Here is a 26,822-nt window from a genome sequence, read left to right as displayed (position 1 = left end):
GCGCCGCCCCGGGCCTGGCCGCGGGAGGCACCCGCTCGCCCGTTACCTCCCGCCCTCGGCCGCCCCGCGGGCTCGGCCGCCGGAGGAGCTGCGCGGCGGCCCCTGTCATAAACGGCCGGAGCGGCGCGTTCGACCCCGAGTCCGGGGGTCGCGGCCTGCGCGCTGGGCGGGAGGCTGAGGTAGGGGGCGGCCCCGCGGCCTGAGGGCGGGGGCGCGTTAGAGGCCTGGCCCCGGGGGCGGGGGGAGCGGGGCCCGGGGGCTCCTCGGGCCTTCCCCGCCCGTCAGGCGGCCGCTGCCGTCGCCTTCCCGCCGCGGGGCGCGGCGCTGAGGAACCGGCGGGACGCGGGGCCCTCGCCTTGGAGAGGCGCCGTGTCCGTGGCGGGGTGTGAGGAGCCGTCCCCAGAGCCGTCTGCGAGCGGCCCCCCTGAGGTGCAGCTGGGAGAGGGGGGCAGCCAGGGCTGGGTGAAGGGGAGCGAGTGGGGTTAAGCCCCAAAGTGCTGGCGGGATGAAAACCCGTCGCTGTCTCGAGTGGGAGATGGCCGGAGCGTATCGGGGCCCGTCTGTGGAAACAGCCTGGGCGCAGACCGACGGGGAGCGTAAGCGAACCAAAATGCACCGAACGCCTGCGCTTCAGATGCAGCCCAAACATCAAAGTGCAGCCTCAGATTTCCCTGCCCTGATTACGTGCCAGGTAGGCAGGCTTTAATTGGACTTACGGTCTCTAACTTAAGGCTGTTGGCTTCTGCAGCACCCTGGTGCAACCAGCTAGAAATCCTGTGGCTGCTTAATTTAGGCAGCCAAAAAAAACCCCATAGTCTTTCTTGAACTATTAAATAATACAGCTGATCTGTACATTCTTGTTATTTATGTATATAGATACTAAAGTCCTCACAAGAAAATGCAGGGGAGGCAATTGGGGAGCGGGATTTTTTTTCTTGTTTCTGCATAAAAACCATCTTTAGTGGAGGAGTTAATTTATTTGAACTCATCGTGCAACGTCTCTACCTCTAACGGAAACATTGTGCAGAGCCACATCGCTGCACAGTTTGCAGTTTGTGTATTTTCATGGTTTTCTTCTTCAACTAAGAAGAAAGCTGGCGTTTTGTAACAAGGGATCATTTCTCACATTAGACTATGGTGAGCACGGCGCACTGCGATGAACGTACGTTGTCTTCGCAGGGTGCATTCAGCGTGCGGGCTTCTGCGTCACTCCTGCCCCTCCACTCCCAGAGCATGGTTGGATCACATCGACAAAACAGCAAATGCCCCAAATTTTGTATTCTCGGGGTGCACACTGATAAACTATGTATGAAAAGCACCATAACAGTTCATGAAATTTTTATCCATGCAAAAGGTTTTTTTTTAAGTTGCTAGAACATGCAGCTTGCTTGTTATCTACAGAAGGGTGAAGAGACAGCCCCTTCGTGCCGTTCATGGGCATGCCTCTCTTTCGCCTGGAAGAAATACCTGTTCTTTAGGACGTAGTGGCTTTGAAACAGGATACTGCCCGAAATCTTTATTGTAACGTTTGACTTCAGAAGAGACGCTACTGGGTTGGAAAGGGAGGCATGCTAGTGAGTTGGTCCTTAAAAATAATGACATTTGTTAAGAAGCTACTAATGTTTAACAAATACCAAGGTTAAGGATAATTGTAATCAGCTCTACTTTCCCAGCCTATTTTTTCTGTCCTGCAGCCCTATAAAAAGGTCATTCGGTGGAATTATGGCAGCAAAGGCAAAACAATTTATGTTTTCCCAATCCTCTGCTTTACTATTAGTATTGAAGTTGGTGGCATGCTGTAGTTGAGCCATTTTAGTCTTACTAGTTGAAATATCTTCAACTTTTACATATTATTTAACAGCTAAACAAAAGTTTCTGATTTTTTTTTAAATATACCTTTGATCTGTACAAGCTTACTCAGCTAAACAGACCCCAAAGTGAAATGGAATGTAGTGTTCTTGTTCCCACCAGCCACTGAGCTAACAGCTATTGAGGTGCCTGTGAGGTAAAAGCGGCTACGGCAGTATCGTAGTGTTAACTTCGCTCGCATTTTTTCAAACTCATTACAGTGCCGTTTGCTCGTACAGACTCTGTGATCAAAGCAGGCTTCCTTGCATTTCTGTTCTTTCTGAGGCATGGTTAATTATCTGTATCTATTCATAGTCTAAACATTCAGCATTAATAACTATGCTGGTTGCTTCAGGGCAGAGCTTGCCGCATTTGTTATTGACAATAAGCAATGAGAATTAATTGTCTCTCATTAATTCAGTGGTGAACAACTTACTTCATACGGCTTTAAAAGTGGGAGACGGCCTCACGATGCGGCGTTGTGCCGTTGTTGGGAGCAGCGGGTTGTTCTCACTCTCGTCGTTACGGTCCCCTCGGTTTGCAGGCTCTGTTGTTGCAAACCGCAGCTCCGGTTCTGGAATTGGTACCCGCCACCCTGCTGCCTGCGCAGAGATAACAGGGCTCTGCACAGACACAGCAGACCTCCCACGTAATTTTTGCTTCACGAAATGGAGTTGGCATCTAGAGAGTTTGCTGCTTGTCCAGACACAACTCCGCTTTGTCACACCCAATTAATGCCTTAATTCTGAATCACATTGATAGACTTGTGCTCACAGGCAGAACTCATTGCAGGTTTTGTGCTTCAAATATTTCAAAAATTAATATCCGTGAGTAATTCTGCATAAATGAGTAGTGCCCTTCAGTTCATGATGGAGGCCTTCCTTCCCTAGGCAAGGCTAGGAAATGTTTTAAAATAAATACATACACCAGTTACCAGAAAACTCTGCTATAAACTGTGACAACTGTTTATAAGACATTGTTGCCAATAATTGCATTTGTCCCCAGGATAATACAGGCTGTTTTTCTTTAATTCTGAAGACTACAGGGCTATAACTTGGCAGTAAACAAGCATGAAATCAGCATGGCCACAGCCTATAATCCTCAGGCTTCACCTTTCCATTGGGCAATGGCTAAGAGAACCTCATAAATTTAAGAATATTCCACAGCATGTCTGCCTTAAGGAATCTGATTTAGAGGCTTAATCTCCATAGGTTTCACGATTCATCACATTTGACAGACAAGGAGAAATATGAAATACAGCCCATGTGCACTGCTGTAACTCCACTGACATTAGGCATCTATCATCAACTACCATTTGTATTCTACTTCTTAAGTATTTATATCTCCCATTATTGAATTCTTCACAATCTTTAAATGTATTTCTCAACAACTTAATGAGGTCAGGAAGAACTGTCACAGTTTGGAAAGTGAACAAGGAGGGTGTTCTGCTCTGGGCTTGCAGGAAGACTGGGATAGAGAAACCGAGCGTATCTCTTGTCAATATTCTGCCAGTACCCTGACCCACTGCGTCACGCTTCTTTCCATTTGCACCCTGTTTGTTTGCTAATAAAAATTAATACAGAATGTTCCCACTTGAAGACATCTCAGCTGTCAAACTACAGTACTAAGTGAGCTGCTGTTTAAAATAATTTTATAGACAAGTAGGTGGGCCTTGAGTACTTTCAAAGTAGAGCTGAAGACTGTATTTTACAGCATTCCTAAGATGAGCTGTCACAACATGTTGGTACGCAGGCTGGGGGTGAATTACTTTTGGATCTTTGTATTTTCTTATAAAAGGCTGTGCTGCTCTCATTATCTGCACCACAAATTCCCGCAACTGCTTTACGAATTCATCTGCAGTTGAGTTTTATCCTTCAGAGCATCACACTTTATCTAGGGTCTTCATTTATATTCATCAGTGAGGATGAAAATAAAATTTAGCTTTAATTCAAAGGCTAATTTGGATTTCGGTACATGATTAACATTCCACATACAATTACTGCCATCAAAGTCAAGCATATGCATAAATCTTTGCAGGACTGGGGCCAAAGCATTTTTAAGTACCCACTTATTCAATACATTTTACATAAAGAATTATTCTTATCTATTATTTATGCAAGGGCCTTAACTAGGTAAATGTTGACACAGCTAAGTCTCTCTATAATCATTCCTTTTCTTACTTTTCATCTGGCTTCTGCTCTATACATTGTTATCCAATTCTGCCAGCGCTTTGGTATGAACACAGTTCACTAACTGTAAATACAATGTCACTCTCCTGCATGAGTGTTTATAGCAGCAGCAGGAGTAGTCAGCAAACAATCTCAAAACCTAAGTTATCAGGAAAACGTGTAACAACTCCAACGGGTGACAGCATTGGCTGTGTAAGTTGGTAAAACAAACCATTAAAAAATAATCAACAATAAATCATAAAGAGCTATACTAAACTATAAATTATTGCAACACGTAGAGGAAAAACACTCATTTTTCCATTAAAATACCATCATTCAACTACAGCAAACAAAGTTCAACTAGTCCACTTAAGACAGAGTGGAATCACCAAAACTTTAATACTATATTTTTGGCATGTAATATATACATAATTAAACAGTTAAAAAACATATACAAGTGTAGTATACATAATGTGAATGCAGTCTCACTGTGGATTGTATCTATCAGTATATTCACAATACCAGTCATAACATTTGCTAGCAAGAAAAACAGTAATTGATTTTTGTTAATAGCGCTGATCAGGCAGCTGTGCGACAGCTTGCCTTCCCTTCCGACGGGCACGGCCTCCGTTTCATCCTCTGCACTGGCGTTAGGGCGCTTTACAACGTTCCAGCAACAGGGCACGCTGGACCCCTTCACAAGAAGCTTTGTGAACACCAACGTGAGATCAGTCACGACAAAACAGATAAAGAAAGTCAGACAGTGAGCAAGCACCCATAGGCAGTAGGAGAGGTTAGCCATCCGGCGGGACACGGGATCCGCGTACGCTTGCGACACGTGAAGAAATGCAAAGAGCACGAGAACTGTCAGCAGTAAGGAACCCGCTGCTTCAGTCCAGCCTTTGACTGAGTTTCTGCACTTCAGCAGCCAGAGTCCCACTTGGACGCTCGCCATATATATGGCTAGATAGCCAAAAAGAGAGAGCAGGCCTTCCCTGTTGGCATTTAAAAAGCCAACCCTCGTATCTCTGCCGTCGCTCCCATGCAAGATAAACATCTTCAGAGAGGTAGTGTTAAGAATAAGCTGATAAAGTACAGCGAGATTTATAGCAACAACCCAAGATCTATTTTTTGGAAATATGGCTAAAAGTAGAGATGCTGCAAGCCTCACAAATGCTAAGGTAAAGAAAAAATTCCAGTGCACTCCGTATTCCGAAGTATGTTCATGATACTCTATAGATTTAACACTAAGCAGTCGTCCAACACCAAGAAAAATCAATGGCCAAACAGAAAAGAGCTGCCTGGCCAGACTGGAAAATTTTGGTTGCGTCACATAAGACTTTTGTCTAACTTCAGGACAAACGAGAGCATTACCAAAAATAAAGGCTCCAACCCCAAAATCCATAACTCCTGTTCCATAGGTCTCGGCTTTGGCATATCGCCTTGGATACTGCGGGAAATCCACTGCCAAAATGCTGATTGATGTCAACACGTTGACATAAACGCGAAACACAGTTATCGCTGGAATGTATCCTGGATCCAAGTACGTCTCCTGGAAGTCTTTTACAATTTGCCTGAAAGGCACTCTGGTCTCGTGTCTTCTTTGGCTGTATATTTTAGAAAATATTCCGGCGCAGAAGGCTGCAATGATAATTGGCACGAAAAAGAGGACTGAAGACAAGACTGTACAGGAGAACAGGAGGGGAGACACTAGCACAAGGAAGTCTAGCAGCAGGCTGTATTTCCTTGAACGTAAAGGTTTCCCGTAGTGCAGGTAATACAAAATTAAGAGGAGCCCTCTGCAAAGCAGGCAGAGCGGGGCTAGGGACAAGCCTAGGGAAATTTCCAGCAAAGTAGTTCCGTTCAGGTTGCTGATGAAGGCTTCTTTCAGGTGTTTTTGTGACATTCTCCTTTCTTCCTCCAAAAACACAACCGTGAACTCGGGTTAGTTTTGTGAAACAGGGATCTTAGAACTTCATCAAAAAATGAATCTTCTGTACCAGCTCATTAAAACATACATTGATTTCAGAAGTCATCTCTTTTTCTTCAATTTAAAGGATGCAGACAGCAGCCCCGCTGCGGCAGACGCTGGCGCTCGGCTGCGGATGGGGAAACCCAGCGGGGGCACGGGCGCTTGCGAGACCTGACCGAGTTCCAGCGTTAACAAATCTTGCTGTGTTCCAACAAGATTCTTAACATATTTTTGCTGAAGGTCTCTAAATATCGAATACTCCGTTGAATATTCACATTGTGAATAATCTTACTGTATGTCCTGCTCTGTAGAATATACTTAGTTGCATTCTCTCTAGCGTAAATGAAACGGGTATGTAAAAATGTGACCCCAGTGAAGTTTCTGCTGCTTGGTCGGCAGAGAGCGTGCAATAAAACCAGCAGCTAAAATCCCCACTTGCAACAGAAACACCTTTTTAAGAGAGCCCCGGTCGCGCAGGGGCCCTGCCCGGCCAGGCCCCTCTGCCCCGGGGGACCCGTTCAAGAGAACAGATGTTAAACGTAAAAAGCGTTCATTAGAAAGGCAAAATTGCTGCTGCTTAACCCGCAGCGTGGGTAGCAGCAAAGGCTCCCCACCGCGCACCGCCGTTTCCCCGGGCAGAGGGGCAGCGCTTACCGGCTTCGGGCGCGGCACCCCGGCATCGCCGTGCCCGCGGCGGGGGCCCGGCGCTGCGGCAGCCGCAGGGAACTGGATGCCGGGGGGGGGCACAAACCCCGGCCCTTCGACGCTGCCGTCCCCTGCGGAGGCCGAGAAAAGGAGCCCCGGGGCCGCGGTGTGAAGCAGTCTCCTGCCCGCAGCGCCCCCGCCGCTCGGCGCTCCCGGCCCCGCTCCGCTTCTGCCGCCCCGCCGCGGCCCCGCCGCGCTTCCCCTCCCGCAGGTAAAGGCGGGCCGCGCTCCCCGCCCGCACTTTCGCCAGCGGGAAGCAGCCTGCTGTTCCGCGGCGCCCGATTCCCCACCGGCCGCCGCCGGCAGCCCCCGCCCCGGCTCCGCCTCCTCCGGCGGCCGCGCTGCCTGCCCTCCGCCTCGGCCCGCGCTGCCTGCCCGCTGCCTGCCCGCGGTGAGTGCGCCTTGCCCTGCCCTGCCTGCCCTGCCTGCCCTGCCTGCCCCCCGGGGATGGCCGCAGCCCTGCGGGGAGCCGCCGCCGGGCGCTGCCCGGAGCCCGCCCGCCTTTAACCCCCGGGGAGGGACCTGCCGCGCCCGCCCGCCGCGGGGCTCTCGGCGGGGCGGCCCCGGTCCCCTCCGGGGAACGCGGGGTCTTGCTGTGGCCCGGTGGCGAGGGGGGACAGGGCCGTTGGGAGCGACCTTGGGGCCCGGGCGAATGGCGGGTTCTGCCCTGGCAAAGGCCGGGGGAGAGGCTGCACCAGCAGGGAGCTGCGGTAGCCCGTGTCCCTCGGGGAACTGGTTTAACTGGCGTGAAGAACTCTGCCAGCTATAAGCACCGCTTCTCCTAGGAAAGCGTAATACTGTAACTAGATTAGAAACCCTCCAAAGGCAGAGAGGGTCTTGATGGTGGTTGTGTGTACCCTGAGCTCTATGCGCTTCAGTTCATGGATCAAAGTAGTCTCTGAATGGTGGGTTTGTGCCAGCTAAGAATGGAATAGGAATGGAATAGGAATGGAACAGAATGGCATAGGAATGGAATAGGAATAGAACAAAATAGAATAGAATGGAACGGAATAGAACAGAATGGAATACGAATAGGATAGGATAGGATAGGATAGGATAGGATAGGATAGAAGGAATGGCAGTTTGAGCTGCTGGACGAAGACGGAATTCTTCCTGGCTGTGTGACTGGAATCTCTGTGTTTATCACAGAAATTCAAAGGGTGAGCTTGACTCACCGTGGGCTGGCTCCCGCTGATTTTCAGAGGAAGCAGGAAGAGGACAGCAAGCAAGCGTATCTTGTTTCTGCTGCAATACAAACTTCTCTGAGTCACTCCTTTTCCAAAAGCACTAGCTTCTCTGATGCCGGCAGACCCACAAATCTTTCCTATTTGTCCTAAAAGGAGGAATTTAACAAAAACAAAGTTGCAATTTCTTGCCAAGAAACCTTACTTTATTAATTCAAGAGAAGGAAAGCATTTTATTCCTGCAGTAAGGAAAGATATATTATTCCCTCCAAATAAGCTTTATTTGCAGGGGCAAAGAGAATGCATGACTATTACTCTGACAGCGCGGGTAGGCTTTCCAGCTCCAGCGTTACCTGGGCCCCACCAGGATCGGTACGTCTGTCTGAAGCCTCTGGGCTCTGCTTGTGGAACCCTCCGGGGAATGACATGTCCAGAGTTATTTTGTTCTAAATGCCTTTTTTATTTTTTTTTTTATTTAAGCGTTCTTCAGTCTGATTTGAATGAGCTGTCCTAGAGTAAAGGCCCTCTCCAGCGTTCCCGTCCATACGGCTGGACAAGATGCCAAAGCAGGTAAAAAGAAAACGAGGAATTGTGTGTGTTCATTAAGTTTTACTGCCAGGAAGAAATTCTTGGCTTGTTTCCACGCAGTCATGATTAGGTAACTACTAACGTATATTCAGCCCTACTTCATGAATTGACTGGACCTATTAACTGTGTGGTTTTGAGCTGTGTTACTAACGCCGGCTAGTGATTTTTGTTACGCCAGTGGCTTTAATGGGGCAGGTGCTAATGCATGTACCAAGCACATCCTTAAGGGTATTCTTTCAGTAAAATTAATGGACGTATGAGCTATGCAGTACAGGTTTCGGAAGCGATCGTATTTTCAAATATTGTTTTTCTTTTGGCTAAGCGATCACAATCTCTTCTCAAATGAAGCGATGTTGAGCAAGGGGGTGCAGGCGAGCAAAAATAAGCCCTTTTGCAGGTCTTGCAATATCAGCTGCACAATGGACTTAAGAACTTGGCTGCCAGCGTAATACAGTGAATACATGGGAGGGCACGGGAAGAATGGGCGATCAGCAGAAACTCATCTCGTCCGCTGAGTACTTCATAATTGTGCGTGTCTGTTCTCTGTGAAGGCAGCAAGCTTCTTAACGTTCATTCAGAGGAGAATAACAGAAATCACTTTGATGGCAATACTTAACTGTGTTCCTAAGCTTTTTTTTTTCCCCCTTGCTGTGTAAAATTTTGTATTGCTGGAAATGAGTTACTTATGCTGTCTGCAAAAGATAATAATGCTCCTAAATGAGTACATTATTGTAGCTTTTTTTTTTTTTTTAGAAATGTGTTAATGAGGTTCTGCAATATATTTTCCCCTTTATTAATGAGCTTAGCTCATGTAGTGGGAATGCTGCTAACTAAATTTAGCACTTTTTCTGTATAAACAAGGTGATACTGTTCATTGACTTGGTTAACTTGTAAAGAATTGCAGATTTATGGTACTAAATACAAATGAGTAGGGTTACTTTGAAGGAGTTTCTGTCGAGGAGAACAGAAAAGGAATATCCAGAAAGCAAAAATCAGAACCGGCATCTTTCCCTTTAATCTTTTCTTCTTCCCCCAAGAACTGACAATCTGGAATCTCTCTTCTGGCTAAGTTTTCCATTACGTTTGTACAACAAATGTGTCCTTCCAACTAATATTGTCAAGGACATGGGAGCCCAGAGGCTAAGATTTAAATACTTTAAGTGATTCAAAGGGGACAAATCTTCACCTAATGCAGGCCAGCTCTTATAACAATACCGTTTCTTTCCCTTGTCTGTGATGCGTGCACTCTGCAACCTCACTCTTGGGGCCCTCGGTCTCTGCTCTAAAAATGAAAGTCTCTGCTAGGAAAACTGCATTTGTGTTGGACTTTCAGCTTTCAGCTCTGCCTTAGCCTCTGCAGCCAGTCCTTCCTGCTTCCCTCTGCCCGAGGCAGCGCTTGCATTGAATGCGCGACATTCATAGGCTTAGAAAAATGCCAGTTAAGAACACCGTGTAAGTGTGTCCGTGCTGAGCGACCTGCAAAATTGCAAGTGCCAGGTAGTGTGAGTCTAAGGACACATTCTTTCCAAGTGCCTTTACTTAGAGCCAGAATTCCCAGCGATGAATTCAGTTTACAGACAGTGTTGTCAGCCTGCCATCTCTCGTACGCTAGATAATACCTTTCTAAAAACAGAGCTCCCCATGGGAACCGTTGATGCCGGGGGAGGGCAACGGGGAGGAAGCGTAGCTCAAACATACGAAGTCATGACTCCTGCTGAGACTGAACTTCTGTTACATGGAAGCAGTAGAAGAGCTATAGGATGAGGTGAAAGTCCAGCTATATTCAGTGTTTGGTGCTGATCTGACATCCTCTCCAGGAAAATGGCCAAAAAGAAGATTCTGTCATCCAGAATGACCTCAGTGATTCATTTGAAGAAGAAGTTAGAGCGTTCCTCAGTGATGAACAGAAACTGCATCTTTTTGATGACCTCACAAAAGTTAATCCGGTGACAACTACAACAGGTAAGCAGCCAGCCAGAGGAGTATCTCCTGAGGAGCCACTTTCCCTGCTGGCTACTAATACATGGTAGTAACTGTTCTCATCGCATTAATAGGACCATGAACACAGTAGTGAAAGATTCAAAGCCTATTAAAGCCAATTCAAAGCCTTAGAAAGTCACATTTGGCTTGGTTGAATTTTTTTTCAAAATACTTTTATTGTAGATTTAGCCGTGCTGATCTCTTATCAAGCTCTGCATGCAGAGCTCACAGTTGTATTGTTGGTTCAGGTAGGCAGGGTGTGCTTGAGAGTTAATGCTATTGAAGGACTCCTGCATGACCTTGTGATTGCCGTTTGGTTTTATATGAACGGATCAGAAAATGAGGCTCTTGATTCAAAATATGCCCATGAAATTGGTTTTGAAAAGTAAATTCCTCACTCGACTTTTAAGGATGATCCTGTTAAGAGAAGCTAAGGTCTGTTCCTAGTGCAGATGGGGAATTCTTGCCTCTGTCTGTTCTGCAAACGAACAGATTTGCTTTCTAGGACTATGCGGAACCTCATAAAAGCACAGGATTTATTGAATGGAATAGTTAGGAGATCCCTTAAGATTTTTAAAAATAAGGGCAACTCGGAAAGACATTGATATGTATGACCTATATCACTCTCTTGATCACCTCGTTCTCTGTTAAACGTAATAGGTAACATATCTGAAAATTTTTGTTACGAACTGGAAGACTCAAATACACTTTTCAAAAGATGCTAACAGAAGGTGTGTCTTTCAGTTCTGAAATGTCTTCAAGCAAGATATACAGTAAAGTCGTTTTATACAAATGCTGGCTGCAGCCTGGTGGCTTTAAATCCATTTCAGCCTATCTCCTGCCTCTATACACCTGAGCTTATGAGAGAGTACCATGTTGCACTTCGTCCTCAGGTAATCCTTATATTTGAAATAACTGTCCTGCAGAACCCAGATGTCAAGTTCTTCAAAATCTATATGAGCAAAATAATCCTAAAGGATAAAACCTATTTCTAGTGAAACACGAGTTCTGTTAAAAGAGCAGTGCTGTTTTCAGATAAATGTGAGAAGACCTGTGCTGTCCATCGCTGTTGAACTGTGTAATTACTGTTCTCTTAAATATGAATATTCTCTTTTACTGCCAGGATTTAAAACCTCACATCTTTGCAGTGGCTGAGCAAACCTACAGAAATGTCCAAAACCAGATAGACCCCGTAAACCAGTCTATAATTGTTAGTGGAGAAAGTGGTGCTGGGAAGGTAAGGAGATTTTTTTCTGACGTTGCTTGTAAGTTTTGAGATTTGCTAGTGATTTGTAGAGCATAGTATTTCAGTGAACAAGCAAAGATGAAGAAAAAGAAATTCTGACAGAGCACATAGCCAGTCTGCTGTAGCAGGACCCTCTTGAAATGTGCGTAAAGCATTATGTGATTGCTGCAGTCAGATAGACTCTACTAAATATAGCTGCTCTTTCGGTGACATCTGTAATTTCTGGGAGGGCCAGATTTGAATAATTCAACAGGAATTGCACCTGTTTGCAGGAAATAGTCTGTGAGGGAGCTAGTGCGGGTCTCAGCAAACCCTATGTAGAGACTTAGAAGAAGCGGGAGAGTTCAGATCCTATCCTAGGCTCTTCTGTAATGATCCGTCCCTATTCAGCAAGATATTGAGGATATTTTTAAGCCTGAGAACAAAATGGTTTGGTGAGTGTTAATGACTCAAAGTCCATTTATATTCAATTCATCTTAAGATACTAGCTGTTAATTCTAGCTGAGCTTCCAGATGGTTACATCTTGATAAGACTGCCATTCAGCAAAGCACTCCAACTCCAATAGCATTTAAATGTGTGTCTGTTGCACATAAGCATATGCACAAAAAGTTTCCACTGAACCAGAGCTATAAACCTGACACAATTACTCTCTTTAGCATCATCGCCAGCTGCATACTGTGTTTTCAGAAGCTAGCCCTGTTTCACTGACTGACATCACGAATAAGATGGTAAAAACAAAGACCTATTGTCAAGCCTCTCTCTTGCAGACCTGGACATCTCGCTGCCTTATGAAATTCTATGCTTCTGTTGCTGCTTCAGTTGTCTCCCCAAAAGGCAATGAAACTGTGGAAAGGATAGAGAAGAGAGTGTTGGATTCCAACCCTGTCATGGAAGCATTTGGTAAAGCAGGCTTTTTTAACAGCAAAAAGAAGTAGCGGCCACTGTGGGAATTTTCTGTATTAATACACAAGTCTAAGCTAGCTCATGGTCCTCTCCTTAAAAGACAAGCTCTTCCAGTACTGGAGCTATGTACGATCACCCTTAATATCTGTACGTCCCACATGGAAGAGTAAAACCACTCTGATTATTCTGTGTCTGTCACTGGCAATTTCACAGGAAATGCATGCACCCTGCGGAATAACAACAGTAGCCGTTTTGGAAAATATATCCAGCTTCAGTTAGACAGGTAATACTCACTGTGTAAAAACCTTATCTATTGTCTTGTTCCTTTAAATCTTTACAAGCCTGTTTCTGAAGTCTGCCACAGAATATTTCATCTGTCTTTAGAACATATTTTGGTTTGCTGGCAGCTTACATTATTATTATTTCTTTTTTTTTTTTTTTCTGCAAGCTCTCACCCTGATCTCTAAAAGAGAGCAATGGAAAAATAGAGATGCAGTTAAGAACTCTGAATAAAATGTTACATTAAGCTTGCACAAAACTGAAGGTGAACCGCAAAGCATTCATAGTCGGGCGGCATCGTAACGACACAACGCCTATCGGATTCGTGAGGAGTTTTGTTGAAATCTTTGCTTTTTTTCCCCCTGTAGATTCCACCATCTGAGTAGTGCTTCCATTCAGACTTTCCTTCTGGAGAAGACCAGAGTTGCCTATCAGGCCCCCAATGAAAGAAACTTTCATATTTTTTATCAGGTTTGCCTTCAGTTAATTTTGCTAGATATTTCTGACAAACAGTGGGGATGAAATCACCAGATTTAGCACAGTTGCAGAATTCAGTCATTACCTTGTTTTCTGTCTCCAGATCACAAAAGGTGCTACTGCAGAGGAGAGGCTGGAATGGAACCTTCCAGAAGGGGCTGACTACCGCTGGCTGCCAAATTCTGAAAGAAATTTAGATGGTAAAGATCAGTTTCACAGACTGTCCATTAATAACGGCTGTAACTTTAAAGGAAGGCAGGCAAAAATGTGTCCGTCCTACTAAATCCCGTGACCCGGGTTGGTCAGCCACCAGCAGACATTTTGCAAAGCCACCTGCATTAATGTGATTCTTTTTAAGTTTCAGTTTGCATTATTAAGAGTTTTCACTTGGCTTAAACCAGCGGTTTCTGGCCTAGTGAATTTGCATCTCCCTGTGGCTATGTTTAGAAACTGTCTCGTCTTTGGATGTGCTTCAGCAACCTGCTGCCTAACTTCAGAGCCCCGCAGAGTCAGTATTCAGCCACTGACTTGGTTCTCCGGCTTGTACTCTGGGATTTACCAGAAGAGCATCTGGCTTCCTTGATCTCCTTTGACGATTCCAGCTAAACCGGACGTGGTGTAGGGTGTTCTGCTTGCCTGTGTTTGTGTGCATGGCTTTCTTTTAAATAGCACTTGTTTGGCTTTTCAGAGGACTGCTTCGAGGTGACCAGAGATGCAATGTTTCACTTGGGCATTGACCGCTCCACGCAGAACAATATTTTCAAGGTCAGGTACAAAGCATGGTCACCACGAGGCTGCTAATGAATGTCTTCGTAGCGTGGGATTTCTGCAGAAATTTACATCTGTATCAATGTACAGAGCATGGGTTGTTTGGTACCCCTGACTGGAGGGCCTGCAGCTACACACTGGGTTGCATAGCCAAATATTAGATCTTAACTAAAAGCCTGCAGCTGTGACCTTTAGTTTTACCTTCAGCAATTGCAGCATTAGGAATTAACGTAGAAGCTTGGAATCTACTTGCTTTTGTTGTTTGTGCAGAAGTGTTTTGACTTGTCCTGTTCATATGGCTAAGGGAAGGCTAAGGGGGCACTGCCTTGGAGGGGAGCTCTGTTTTACAAGACTCAGGGATTGATTATATTTCAGGTATTGTCAGGCCTTCTCCATCTTGGGAACGTTCAATTCTCTAATCCAGGGGATGAATCTCAGCCTTGTGAACTAGAAGACAAAACCAAAGGTGAGGCAACAAGCATGCCGTGCTCCAGAGAGTCTTGTTATCTTAGTGCAGATGCCTAGTGGAAAGGATTACTACGCTCTTCTGCTTGATAGGAGACTATCAAGGTCATGGGCAAACCAAAATTTAAGCGTGTTTTTGTTCGGTACTTCACAGTTTCAAAGTACTGAACAAACAAAAACCTAATGCTCCCCTGCTCTGCGAGATAATATCCTTCCGTTACACATCAAGGCAACTGCAACATTAGACAGTCATTTCAGAAGGATTATCGGCAGAACTGTTACTCTTGATTGTAATCTTAGCTGATATCAGAAGCCTTCCAGAAACCTGACCCAGAGGGGAGAGCAGGGCTTTTAAAATGAAAGCTTTGAAGTTTTCATGATAAAGACCAAAACTTAGTAGCAGCAAATCTGTTAAATTGCAGCATAGAACATAGGTTGTTCTGCATGTCTTTGGGAGGCTTGGGGATCTAGTTTTGCTTCTGAACTGAAACACTGTCCTGAGTAGTGAAGTTTCCTGCTATTATTTCACGTGCTCTGAATTCACACTACTCAATATTCAAATAGTTTTGCATACAGCTCAGGTTAGCAAGATCTTAAATGCTTCGTTAGCAACTACTCGTTCTTCTACATCTCCATACTATCCCTAAAATCCCTGCTTTTTTCTGGTCACGGCTCTTTGATGTGTCTATCTGGATTTAGAGGTCTCTGCTCAAAAAAGGTGAAAGAATAACAAAGAGGTACCTAGAGAGTACTCTCTAAAATGCCTACTTCAGTGTGGCAAACTTCAGACTTTTTGGTATTGTTATTTCATTTGAAATAGAGTACCTAAAATTCTAGGGGTACTGTACATCCAAATTAAGAGTCTGGTCTTGCAAAACTTTCTCCCAGGTTTGGGTAAAAAAGATCCAAAATCCACATTTAAGTCGGTGAGTTCATGGAAGTGTCATTTTTCTATACTATCTCTAGACCTTCCAGGACTTTAAAGGGGCTGCATTCATTTGACACTCCAGATAACCTTGCAATGTTTTTTTCCTGAACAAGATTTTGTGAAGACCGCTGGAGATTTGCTGAAGATACCTGTCGAGGAACTACTGGAATCATTAAGAATTCGCACAATAACTGCTGGAAAACAGCAACAAGTCTTCAAGAAGCCATGCTCCAGAGCCGAATGTGAGACTAGGAGGGACTGCCTCGCCAAAGTGATTTATGCTAAGTAAGGACACGTAGGCCAGGCTGCTGTGCTAATGCACGTAACTTTTGTGAGGGAACGGGGAGAGATTTGCTTTCCCTGGCTTTCTGCTTGGACTCGATAACAGTGTAACCCTCCCTCCCCTGCTCGGCACACCCTTGATTCAGTTGCAGGTACTGACATAACTGCAGCATCTAACAGAGAGCTCTTCAGAGAACTGGCGTTTCATGTCAGCAGGCAGCATGTCCTAAGTTTTTGTTTCTTCCGTGTGATACCGGTATAAACAGCAGTAAAGGAACACTGCTCTGATTGTTGTAAGCAAGCACTTTCCAACTAATCCCGCTGTCATTTTCTGCAGATTGTTTGAATGGCTCGTTTTGGTCATAAATGAAAGCATCTATGCAGATCCATCAGCGTGGACCAGCTTCATAGGTACGGCTATTCAGCCCTGGTTTAACTGAGTAACCATAACTCCTTCAAGCTACTCCTAGACCAAAGTGCACTGTCTTCCCGTATTCCTTCTAGGTTTGTTGGATGTTTATGGTTTTGAAGCCTTCCCTGAAAACAACTTGGAACAGCTTTGTATTAACTATGCCAACGAGAAACTGCAGCAGCACTTTGTAGCACACTATCTGAAGGCACAACAGGTAATACCCCACTAAGATAAAATGCTAAATATCTAATTTTAAACCAGGATCTTTTGTCTCTTCAATTGTATTTCTGTGCCTCTGGTCAGATTGCAACCTTCAGTCGAGTAAGTAATGCCAGAAATCAGTAGGATGTGAGTAACAGTTGCTTTTTTAAAGAGGAGGGTGTGGGGCAGTTGGTGGAATGAGGCAGCTTTCTCTCCTAGGGTACTGGAAATCTGTTCCCTGTTATACAGCTCCACTGGCTCTGTGGCCTGCAAAACTGTTTGCATTCCCTCAAAGAGCTGAACGCTTAAAACTAAATTATTGAGGGAAGTGTAGCCTAAATTGAGATTCTCTTGGAAGCTGCTGCTTATAACCATGTTAATTCTCTTCATCAAGCATAAAGTACGTAACGGGTGGGGAGCTTCTAGACCTGAACTTAGTGTGAAGGCAGAGAACCCGAACATCAATAGCCCGTGGTACCTGGTGGAGGCCTTCTGCCGCAGGAGAACAGCTTCATAAACCAGTTGTCCTGCTGGTACCTTCAAAGACAAAAACACGCTGCGCATCACCTTTTATTTTTGAGTGAGGAGGTACACGAGTTGCGTTGTTTCACAGTAGAGAAAGTATTTGCACCGTGCTAAATACACTGCAGTCGCTTGCCTAACTGGTCACACACTGCTAACGCCGGTTCTCATCTGAGTGCTCTGAAAGCTAGAGAGTCCCTGCCAGGCCTGGGCTGCTGCTCTAAGAGCTGCACTTCAGTCCTTGTGGAATTCCTCCACATGACACATACATTACCACAACGCTCTTTGCCATTAACTGGAATCTGGGAAATTACTTTCTTTATGGCACCAGCATGATGGTACCTTCTGCCTCACGGCATAGTTTTATCAATTTATTCAGGAGATAAGTATCTCTTGGACCATAATTTGTGCTTTCATATGCCCAGCGTTTTTTTTCCTGCCTGCCCTCGTCAGTGTGCCAGGGGTTAATGGTCAGTGAAGATGGAAACCAAGTTCAAGCACACAATTACGTTCCTTGAAACTGATTCATGACCTCTGTTTATAGTACCCCTCCCAATTACCGCCTGCCCTCTTACCTCTCTTGATCTGGCTGTGTCCCAAACCACTTAAACGCCATTAGTGGCTGTGCTGAGCAAGCTTTTGGCAGGAGACTTTTAAAATAACTGGCCAGAGCTTGTGCTTGTTAAACACTCCTGACGGTTCGTTCTGTAATTCAGCATAAATATTGTACAAAGTATTTCAACCGATGGCTTTCTCCACTTCCTTTTGGATCAGGCTTTGTTTTAAATGGAGCCCAGTTAGTAAAGCCTGGCACACAATGGTTGTTTCAGGGCTGTGTCCCAACCTAAGGAAGGAGTTCTGGGCATTCCTTGCCCTTCAGGGCAAAACTCCGTACAGCCAGGAGAGGCTTAGTGTGACTGCAGCCTCTGTTTGTTTACTCTGTAAAGCAGCCTTGCAGCGCGCTCTGATAAATCTGTGAGGTTCCCAAATACTTAAATAAATTGTTCCAGCAGGATCTGCTGCTACATACCCAAAAGCCACCTGGGGTGGAATATCCTCATTTGTTTTTTTTCTCAAGATATTGCCATTGAACATGAGCTGAGCTTTGGATGAGCAGGCTGAGCCTGGGATTAACTTGTTAAACAGTAACTGCATCGAACTGCAAAAAGGCATGCAGTTACTTGAGCTCTAGTGCCCTCTGCTGCAGAATAACCGGTTTCTCTCTTGCTTCAGGAAGAATATGCAGCTGAAGGCCTAGAGTGGTCTTTCATAAACTACCAGGATAACCAGAACTGCCTTGAGCTGATAGAGGGCAATCCGCTCAGCATCTTTTCTTTGCTGAATGAGGTGAGTGTGGATCTGAACCCCTCATGCTTTTGGCCTCGTTGCCTGGCTTCCATCCCATGCCACCAGAGAAAACGTGAACACTAAATTAGTAGGAAACTTGTCAGTTGTAAGATTTCTGCAGAGCTTATTTTTCAGAACAATCATGACGCTGCTTCTTCCTATTCTGAGTTGTCTTTTTTTCCTCTGCTGCTGGATGTTCTGATTCAAATATGAAGCCTCAATTACATTTTTTTGCCCCCTGCTCCCGCCCAGTGTTTCAGGGCTTGCATACTCAAAGCAACTCTAAAAGTAAAATGGCTGTGATTTTAATTTGAAGTGTCTTAGCTTTTAAAGACAGTTGTTTATGACAAATAAGAGATGCTGCAATTTTGTCTGGTTTGCTCTGCAGGAGTGCCGTCTGAATAGATCCTCCAACACTGACCTGTTTCAAACTCGGATTGAGAAAGCCTTGTCTAATAATCAATGTTTAAGTCGAAACAAGTTTAGTAAGAAGCCTAACTTTATTATTTCGCATTATGCTGGCAAAGTCTGCTATCAGCTGGCAGCAATGGTGGAGAAAAATAAGGTAGGTGTTTTCAGAAAGAGCTGTTTAAAAACAAAACAAAACAAAAAATCTTACAGACCAACAGCAATTTAAATCAAAGCACCACTAACAAGTATATTCAGTGATGCTTACTGGATATTCGTACCTTGCTCCAAATAAATCTTTCAGGCCATGTAAAACTGAGTACTGTTCGTGGTCTGACTTTCGGTGAATCATCACTGGCACGAGCAAATGCTTTGTAGCAGACCTTTCAGCGGAGGATTAAGTGGACCGTGTGTCACCAAATCAGGGCTTCTTCCACTCCTGAGGCAATGCAGAAGCGTTAATGGCATCAGGGCATTTCTGTAACCATGAATATAGCGCTTCATTTCCCCAAAAATTCAGATAGGTTTATGAGAAACAAGAGCATGGACTCGACTACTGAAAGTTCTGAAATTACCAGGAAACTCACGTTTTGGTCTTGTTGTGCCATCAGGGAATAAGTGAAATGGTCTGCAGATATGAGGGTCCCGTGTCAGTTCTGACATCACCAGCAATTATGGCAAGTGGTATTAGGTGATGCAATAAAATACCATCTCTTAATTAAAAGGAAGACTTTCTAATAGACTTCCTAATACCTGCTGCAGACTGTCCTATGGGGATTAAACTAGTCCTGAGACTTGTAGCTCATTTAAGTCGTATAATGAGAACAATGTTAGGAGCAGTCATACATTTGACTAGATCTGCTAGGTGTTCAGCCAACCATTGTTTTCTGTTCCTGAATCTGGCTGTGAATGAATTTATGTAGTCAGATTTGAAACCATAGCTGTGGTTAAATCAAAGTTGGCATCAGAAATACTATTCCATCTATATATGTGGAATTTTTAGTCATTTTCAAAGGTGGCCGGTTTCTGCCTAAGTCCAAATACTAATGAGTCATGTTTGTGTTTGCAGGACCCCATTCCACCAGAGCTGGTCCATGTTTTGCAGAATTCTAAGGACCCTTTGCTTCAAAAATTATTTCCTCTGACAGAAAGGAACCAAAATAACATCAAAACCCAGAACCGAGCAGCTGTTGTTACAGTGGTGTCAAAGTTCAAGGTACATCCTGGTCACGTTTCTGCTCTCTACTGCTGTCTTCATAACTAGATGAGAAAACAGTATAGTTGGGCCAAGATCAGTAAATGTTGTTAAAATGAAACAGCTGTAAAACAGAAATAGCTTCAGACTCCTGAGACTCTCTGGCTTTTAACTCACTGCGATTTTACCTTTTCCTTCACCAGTTGGGCATCTCCCTTTGTGAGGCTTCTTCCTGCCTGTTCCTCTTGAGGGGTTAGCTCCAACGGATGGCTCTGCTACAATCTGGGAAACTTCCTGAATTTACCATTAACAATTTTACAAAAGCACCCACAGAGTGGATTTTTTTGCTCAAGCTGTCCTTATGGAAGAGCTCTGCTAATACTGCATCTGTAAAGCCACCCTTGCAAAAAAGGGCTTCGTTGGTTTTAGAGAAGACCACTGATTAGCTAAATTACCTGTGGAGGAGGGGTCCCTAACTGTATTTGTTTTCTACAGGGTTCACTCGAACATCTCATGCAGATTTTGAACAGTACCACACCGCATTACATCCGATGCATCAAGCCTAATGCTGACTGCAAGGCAATGACTTTTAAAAGAGAAGAGGTAACTTTTCAAAAGCCTTTCCTCACCGAGTCAGTGCGAAGCTTCCTAGAGACATTGTGCGGGGATTTGCATCGGGTCTCTTATGATCTTGAGTCACTTGCAAAGCTCTTTTCACAGCACATTTTGAAATAGCTTTTTCTGCTTTGGAGCTTCCAAGATAAACGTCCTTTCAGAATCACTGATGACGCTTGTCTAAAATGGAGCTAGTCAGCACAGCAGCTCTTCCAGATGCAACTTACTTATTGCTGTATGAGAAGTTCTCTTACCAGAGCACTCCTGGGTTATTTGGGGTGCTACCATCCCAGCCCTCGAAAGAGAGAATCTGACTGCTCAGCAGTCCTGGTCACACAGATACCTTCATGGCAAATGCCCGCAACAAAACTTTGCTTGCTCCTGGAGTCTAGGCTAGGACAGGTTAGATGAGGTCAGCCGACAAGCCTGTCTTTGGGAGCAGAGCAGCAGATGCTTAAGCTATAACTAGAGAACGTCATCTTATGTAAAAACAAGCAGCTGGAGTAGCGCTGCATTAATTTTAAACACTCGGAGAATTTGCTGATTGCACACAAGTAGTATTAAAATACCAACACTGGCTTTTCATGCTCTGCTGCGTTCAGTCGGTGCAGGGTGTGCGGATGCCACAAGAGAGGGCACACGAGGACTGTCCCTCTGTGCTAGCACTGCCTTGACCCTGCTCTGGGTGTTACTCAAAGCAGCGGCTCGGTGGCTGCATAGTGCTCTTCTCCGCCCGCTCCGTTCGTTCCCCAGCCGCCAGCGTGGCGGTGCGCAGCGGGCAAGCGCTGGCGCGGTTGCCGAGCTGAGCTGCGTCTGGCGTGGGTCGAGCACGCCCTGGGCAGACCTTAGCCGCAGCTTCCACAGAGACAGTGGTTACCCAAACCGTCTCCATTTATGCCTCAGGTTCTCAGCCAGCTTCAGGCGTGTGGAATAGTCGAAGCCATCACCATCAGTGCAGCAGGCTTCCCTATTAGGTAAGCCCGAACTTCTTGAGCAACGTCTTTCTTTCATAATCCATTTCCATAGCAATTAGTGGCATATTATTTATTCAGAAGCGCTTATGAGCAGGAAATCCAAATATTTTGCAGTCTGTTTCAGACCACAAAACTACTGATTCTTGTCCATATAGTAAATGACGCTTGCCTAGAATTAACTGTACGTTTGTCTATCAGGATCCCTTTCCAGAGTTTCACGGAGCGCTATGAAATACTGAGAAAATCATGTGGGTCCAATAAAACCAGAATGCGTGATGAAAGCAACGATCATACCGCCAAGAAAAAAGGTAGGTTTCTTTAGGTAATTCCTCCGCTATCAAGTAAAATTATCACTGCACCAATTGAGTACCACATCGATCCGATGCAATTACTGTATTCAGCGCTAGGGACACCGCTATTCTCAAAATATTTTTCTCATCTATCACCAACTTGCGTTTCTAATTTGCCTAACGTTTACAGCAGGCTCTTTGAAAAAGTCTGCAAATCTTTCATCTTATTGCTGTTTTTCTGTGTTCCTCTTGGGTAGAACAATTACAGTTATGATGGTGTTTGGGGTTCCCCCCCCCCGATATAATTTGATTTAGAGTTGGTTCTTGAGTAGACTTGAAAACCATTTACGTTTTTGCTTATATTCCTTCTCCTTCCTTTCTTTTTTTTCCCCACCTTGTTTTCTTGCCGAACACACTGACCTTCTAGCTTACCTGGATTCTGCCGCTTCTTCTACCTTTTGCAAACTTCTGTACGCGATTCTTTTCTCTAAGCAAGAGCAAGGATGGACTTTAAAAAACACAATCCACTCTACAAGGTAACATCTTTGGTGTGAACCCCTGAAAGAAGGAGCTCATCAGGCGGTTACATTTAATATTGAAAGTTACTGCAGCCCCCTTCTCTCTCCCAGATTAATCCCACCTTCAGCCAATGGGTCTGTTCAGTAACCAGTAGATGTGAGAAGCAGGACCAGTAAGTACCAGCCTATGTCGGATATGTAAAATGGCTGGAAATCTATTGACCTTGCGGAAGTGGAATGAAGTAATGAAGTACAGGCTGGAAAATTACTTACACACCATATCTTTCTCCCTCAATTACAAACCCATTAGCTGAAATGCCTCATTGTGATAGGTTACTAGTCCTTTTTATCTTTAGCAGGTAATAAGCTGCAAACAAAGCAAAACAATTTCCTAAACAAGGGGATAAGCTTTTGGTTCCCTTATCAGCCCAGCCCCGTGAACACCATCATAGTCACCAGATGCCTTCCTGTAAGCAAGAATTGCTTATATTTATTTTCAGTACCTTAAAATGCTCTCATCTCCTTAGAAATATTTATAGCAGAAAAGCAAACGGTATCCAGGATGGAAAGATACAAAGGCCATCAAGTTCCAGCATTGGGCATGCAGAAACTCATGCAGCATTGCCTTGAACACCACAATCTCTTTCGAGGACAGGTCTGAATGAAGTCTACCTCTATTTCCAAATAGATTCATCTGGCTAACCAACCTGTTTGTCTCATAATGTAAAAAATTGTGTACTATGTCCCAGAAATGGTTTTAATAATCTCTTATTGCTGCAATAAACTCCTGCTTAGTACCTGGCCCTGTAGCTCCTTCTGATGCCCCGTGAAAGCTGTAGAATTGTGTAGCATTTGTTTTCTGTTCCTGCATCTTTCAGTACCTTAAGGCTATGAGTCTAATTCCTTGCTTTTTGCTCTTTGTTCCCAACAGCTTTGAGTTGGGGGTATTTCATCAGATTTTCTTAGGACTGAGCTGCTCAAATCTATTCTTAATTGCATTGCCGTTACTTTCTAATGCTTGCACGTAGGACGCTTTAAACGTGAGAACAGCTGAGCCCTCCCTGTGTCTGTTGCATTGCCTAGATCTACCCAAAATGACATTTGTTACCTAGGGATCGGTTATAATAGCGGTGGTAGGACAGCACCCAAACTACACCCTGGTTGAAACACACCGCGCTGGTTTTCTAGTTGCTAGCACATGGCGAAATCTGCGCTGTCACCTTTTTCCCTGAAACACAGCTAGATCTAGCGATGTCTCAGCCGTCGCCTCCTCCCCTCTTGCCGTAGGTGTATCCCCCCTAAACGGCCAAGAAGCCCCACTGCAAAGACAATTACTTGGTCCCGAGTTCCAAGTTTTGCGATACCTTCTCTTCAATGCTTCACTTGCAGGCGAGACTCCAGTGGTGGATGATGACAAAGCATCACGTTCTGTTGTTTTTGAGATCCTTCAGAATGTTGTTACAGGACAAATTACTGCTGAGCAAACAGGGAACGGAGCAGAAAACACGTCAGTGTACTGCGGCAAAACCAAAGTGTTTATGGCCGATTGTGTGGTAAGAGTGCTATTTCCTTGGCTAACCGTTCCGGAGCGTACTTGCCCAACGGGGATTCTGGCACAGATGGTCATCACGGTTTAGGCCATACCCCTGCTAATGCCCGCGTGACCAGAATTTGGCGTTTTCTTTCAAATTATTAAACTAAATCAAACATCCATCAGAATCCAACTATCAGAAGCACTTTGTTTAGTGGCGTCCTTGTTGCTAAAAGGCAAGGAGCTGCACTTGTGTCTGGGGTTGTCAGTACCCTCCCGGTTCCAGCAAAGATCACAGCTTTCCTTAGCTTCAGCTGACAGCCTTGGCTGCTCCGACAGGCCTAAGCAGCTGCTTTGTCAAAGAGATGAAGGAGACGAAGGCACTTCTGCAAAGCTTGCACGCTGGGGGACGCAGCCATAAAAGAACCCCCTTCAGTGGACCTGGTTTTAAGCCAGCTGATACCGTGACTTTGGGAGTGTCCACTTTTTCCCCCCCCCAACACTCTTTCCCCCTCAGATACTTAAATTTTCATTTTACGTCTTATCTAATAAGCACTAATGAAGCGCTCTCACTTCTAAAACCTAATCCAGCAGTCTTAGGACGCTGAAATGTGCATGTGGTTTTCTGACAACCACCAGGAGACTGTAGAAGAGGGAAGGGTGGTGAACACAACTCCGTCCCCGAGTATTAACTGCAGGCTCATACCCCCAATGCAGCTGGAGCAACTTGAAGCTAGAAGAACAGCGGTGTTAAATGAGAAAGCATTTTGCATTCAGTGTTGCTGGAGAAGATTCAAACAGAAGAAGCTAGCGAAGGAGAGATGGTCTGCAACTGTCATCCAAGCAGGTAATCTGACAAGGGCGCGGCTGAACGTAATGTACCAGGTAACATTTCCAGTTACACTGGATGTTTAAAGTGGCAGGAGCGGTTATGTTAATTGAACACGGAGAAAGCTTAAGTGCCATCTCTCTTACGTTGTGTGCAAGAGCTTCTGAGATTCTTTGTACTCAGATTTCTTTTAATTAAATCTTCAGCTGTTCGTTCCTGGTTAGCCAAGAATCGCTTCCAAAGGATGCGCAGGGCTGCTAATGTTATTAAGCATGGCTGGAGGAAATGGAAAGTAAGTACCTTGGTACAGGAAAGCACTGAAATTGAGTGACTGAGGCTTTTTAGTGTTTGAGAAAGAATCTACCTCTGTCAAGTCACTGTACAAAACCAATACTGTCAATTCCCCAGAAAACTCTTCTCAAGCTGAAGAGCAGAAGATGGATGCCAGTCTTGTACAGCTGCTGCTAGAGTGGCAGCGTAGAGACTGCAGAATGAACTCACTCCTTACCTTCATAAAATGCGACAATGTCCCAAAGGGCATCCTGTCCTTTAAGATGCCCTCTTCTTTAGACTCTTAGTTTTGCAGTTTTAAATTTTGCTCAAGGTGTTTGAGAATCTTGTTCAATATTGTTCTGCATCTCTTCATCAGGCAAAAATGGCTGCGCTAGCAGCAGCAGAATTGGATGAGGGTGAAGAAAAGGCATTCTTCTCGGTTCCTGGAGCTACGGGGATCTTGGCCAAACCACCTTGCTCTTTGGAAACAACTTGGCCTCTGCATGCAATAATTCAGTTCTGGCCGCTTGGCCTTGTCCTGGCTGCTGCACCTGTTACTGTAACGGGACTTCGGAGAGACCTGTCCCTGCTGGCATGCCTCAAAGTACGGCAGGAGAGCGACGGCTACAAGGTGGAAAGCTGTTTCGTTGGCTGTGGCATCACTTCCATTAGAGCTCTCCCACAGGTAACGAACCTCACGCGCTCGAGTCAGCAGCACCATTAAGCTGCCCTGAGTTCAGGAACCTGAACTCTGCTATCGAGTAGAGCAACTCTGAATTCTGCTCTCAAGCTTCAGTCTTCCTTTTCCCACCGGCTTAGGTATGCAAGGATGACTCCGACATCAATAGGTCAAGCTTGACACGGGGCTGAGCCGAGACTTTCAACTAAGCATGAAAACTCTCTGTTAATCTCTGTCGTAGGAACAAACTGATCAAAGCTCTGCTTCAGAAACGGAGAGCAGAGGATTCGAACGCGGGCTCTGCTGTTACGTACCATCTATTTTTTCTGCTTAGGGGATTCAAGTTGCACAAGTGAACACGTGCCAAAGCATCCACCTGGGGAAAAGCCACGGGGTGTATTAATAACATCCCAGTAATTCTGTATTAACTTCACTGTGCAGACAACTGCGCAGACTAACTCGCACAGAGGATTTTCAGGGCAGAACGCAGGGAGCAACCCTCAAGTACTTCATCTCCTACACACATGCACAACAGTCTGAGATACCATTTACTACAAACAAGCCACAACCCACACTGGCTTCCCTCAGAAATTGCACTCCGGTTACAAATCACCTTGCGCCTGTGCTTGGCTTTTTTTTCTGATACATTTTTGAGGTTGCATAAAATTGTGTGTGCAAGAACGCAGCCTGTGCCTGGTCACAGTTACTGCAAGTAGGAAGAAGCGGTACCGAGTTCAGTACTGACTAAATACTCAAATCTTCAGCGTTTAAGCTAATTTCAGTTCAAATCACAGTATTAGTACTCTTTGTAGTAATCATTTCTCTTAAATCCATTTGTACTAGGACTCCTTTGGGGGTCTTCCTCTGTCCTTATTCATATTCGCTAGTTGCTTATGTACTAAAGCACTACTTAGTTTGAATAGCAAAATTCGCTCAAAATCTGGCAAAAACATCAACTGACCTCTCCACCTTTTTCTTGTAGGGCTCTATCAAGTTTCACTGTAAGAAGTCTCCCCTGCATTACGCAAACGTCAGCCCCCATACGGACGCCTATTCTGTCACTGGATTTAACCAGATTTTATTGGACAGAAAAAAACTCCTTCCAACATAGGTTCTGGCCACCTGCATATACTGTACTTTTTCCTTCAGGGAAGGACTGTCTGCAAGCTGCTGCTTTCAAATTACCCAACGTCCATATCTGCTGCTACCTCAGAGCTTCCTATATTGATGCATT

At 45.0% G+C, this 26,822-nt stretch overlaps 2 protein-coding genes across 4 annotated transcripts; one reads left to right on the top strand and one right to left on the bottom strand.

The window, feature by feature from the left end:
* Positions 1-54: 54 nt before the first annotated feature.
* On the bottom strand, positions 55-25,279 carry PIGW (phosphatidylinositol glycan anchor biosynthesis class W). Of its 3 annotated transcripts, none has more exons than XM_082328179.1 (6): positions 25,145-25,279; positions 23,641-23,749; positions 18,966-19,123; positions 16,886-16,944; positions 13,437-13,533; positions 55-5,930 (listed from the first exon to the last, which is right to left on the bottom strand). In XM_082328179.1, exon 6 carries the CDS (start codon positions 5,920-5,922, stop codon positions 4,402-4,404), a length of 1,521 nt encoding a protein of 506 aa, XP_082184305.1. In that variant the 5' UTR covers positions 5,923-5,930; positions 13,437-13,533; positions 16,886-16,944; positions 18,966-19,123; positions 23,641-23,749; positions 25,145-25,279; the 3' UTR covers positions 55-4,401. The 3 variants fall into 3 exon arrangements, 2 of the variants coding, with proteins under 2 accessions (XP_082184305.1, XP_082184306.1); XR_014229921.1 differs by lacking the exon at positions 55-5,930 and adding an exon at positions 12,465-12,535; XM_082328180.1 differs by lacking the exon at positions 25,145-25,279 and having other exon boundaries at positions 23,641-23,758.
* Positions 7,007-26,822, top strand: MYO19 (myosin XIX). The gene is made up of 25 exons (XM_082328178.1): positions 7,007-7,084; positions 8,358-8,447; positions 10,283-10,427; positions 11,190-11,338; positions 11,569-11,682; positions 12,460-12,592; positions 12,809-12,878; positions 13,243-13,345; positions 13,455-13,551; positions 14,040-14,116; positions 14,495-14,585; positions 15,626-15,797; positions 16,132-16,205; positions 16,299-16,420; positions 18,163-18,276; positions 18,665-18,841; positions 19,754-19,900; positions 20,375-20,482; positions 21,398-21,468; positions 21,667-21,776; positions 23,666-23,829; positions 24,525-24,654; positions 24,843-24,928; positions 25,286-25,594; positions 26,571-26,822. Exons 2-25 carry the CDS (start codon positions 8,436-8,438, stop codon positions 26,697-26,699), a joined length of 2,904 nt encoding a protein of 967 aa, XP_082184304.1. The 5' UTR covers positions 7,007-7,084; positions 8,358-8,435; the 3' UTR covers positions 26,700-26,822.

The sequence above is a fragment of the Platalea leucorodia genome (assembly GCF_965183815.1).
Source record: "Platalea leucorodia genome assembly, chromosome: 16".
Taxonomy (NCBI): domain Eukaryota; kingdom Metazoa; phylum Chordata; class Aves; order Pelecaniformes; family Threskiornithidae; genus Platalea; species Platalea leucorodia.
This window is presented reverse-complemented; position numbering and strand designations above follow the sequence as displayed.

Excerpts from the sequence above, each read along its gene's own strand:
- PIGW (XM_082328179.1), bottom strand. The coding sequence starts at position 5,922 with ATGTCACAAAAACACCTGAAAGAAGCCTTCATCAGCAACCTGAACGGA.
- MYO19 (XM_082328178.1), top strand. Across the intron at positions 13,346-13,454 it reads ACTTTCATATTTTTTATCAG|ATCACAAAAGGTGCTACTGC; the intron begins GTTTGCCTTCAG and ends TTCTGTCTCCAG. Across the intron at positions 18,277-18,664 it reads TCTTTTCTTTGCTGAATGAG|GAGTGCCGTCTGAATAGATC; the intron begins GTGAGTGTGGAT and ends TTTGCTCTGCAG.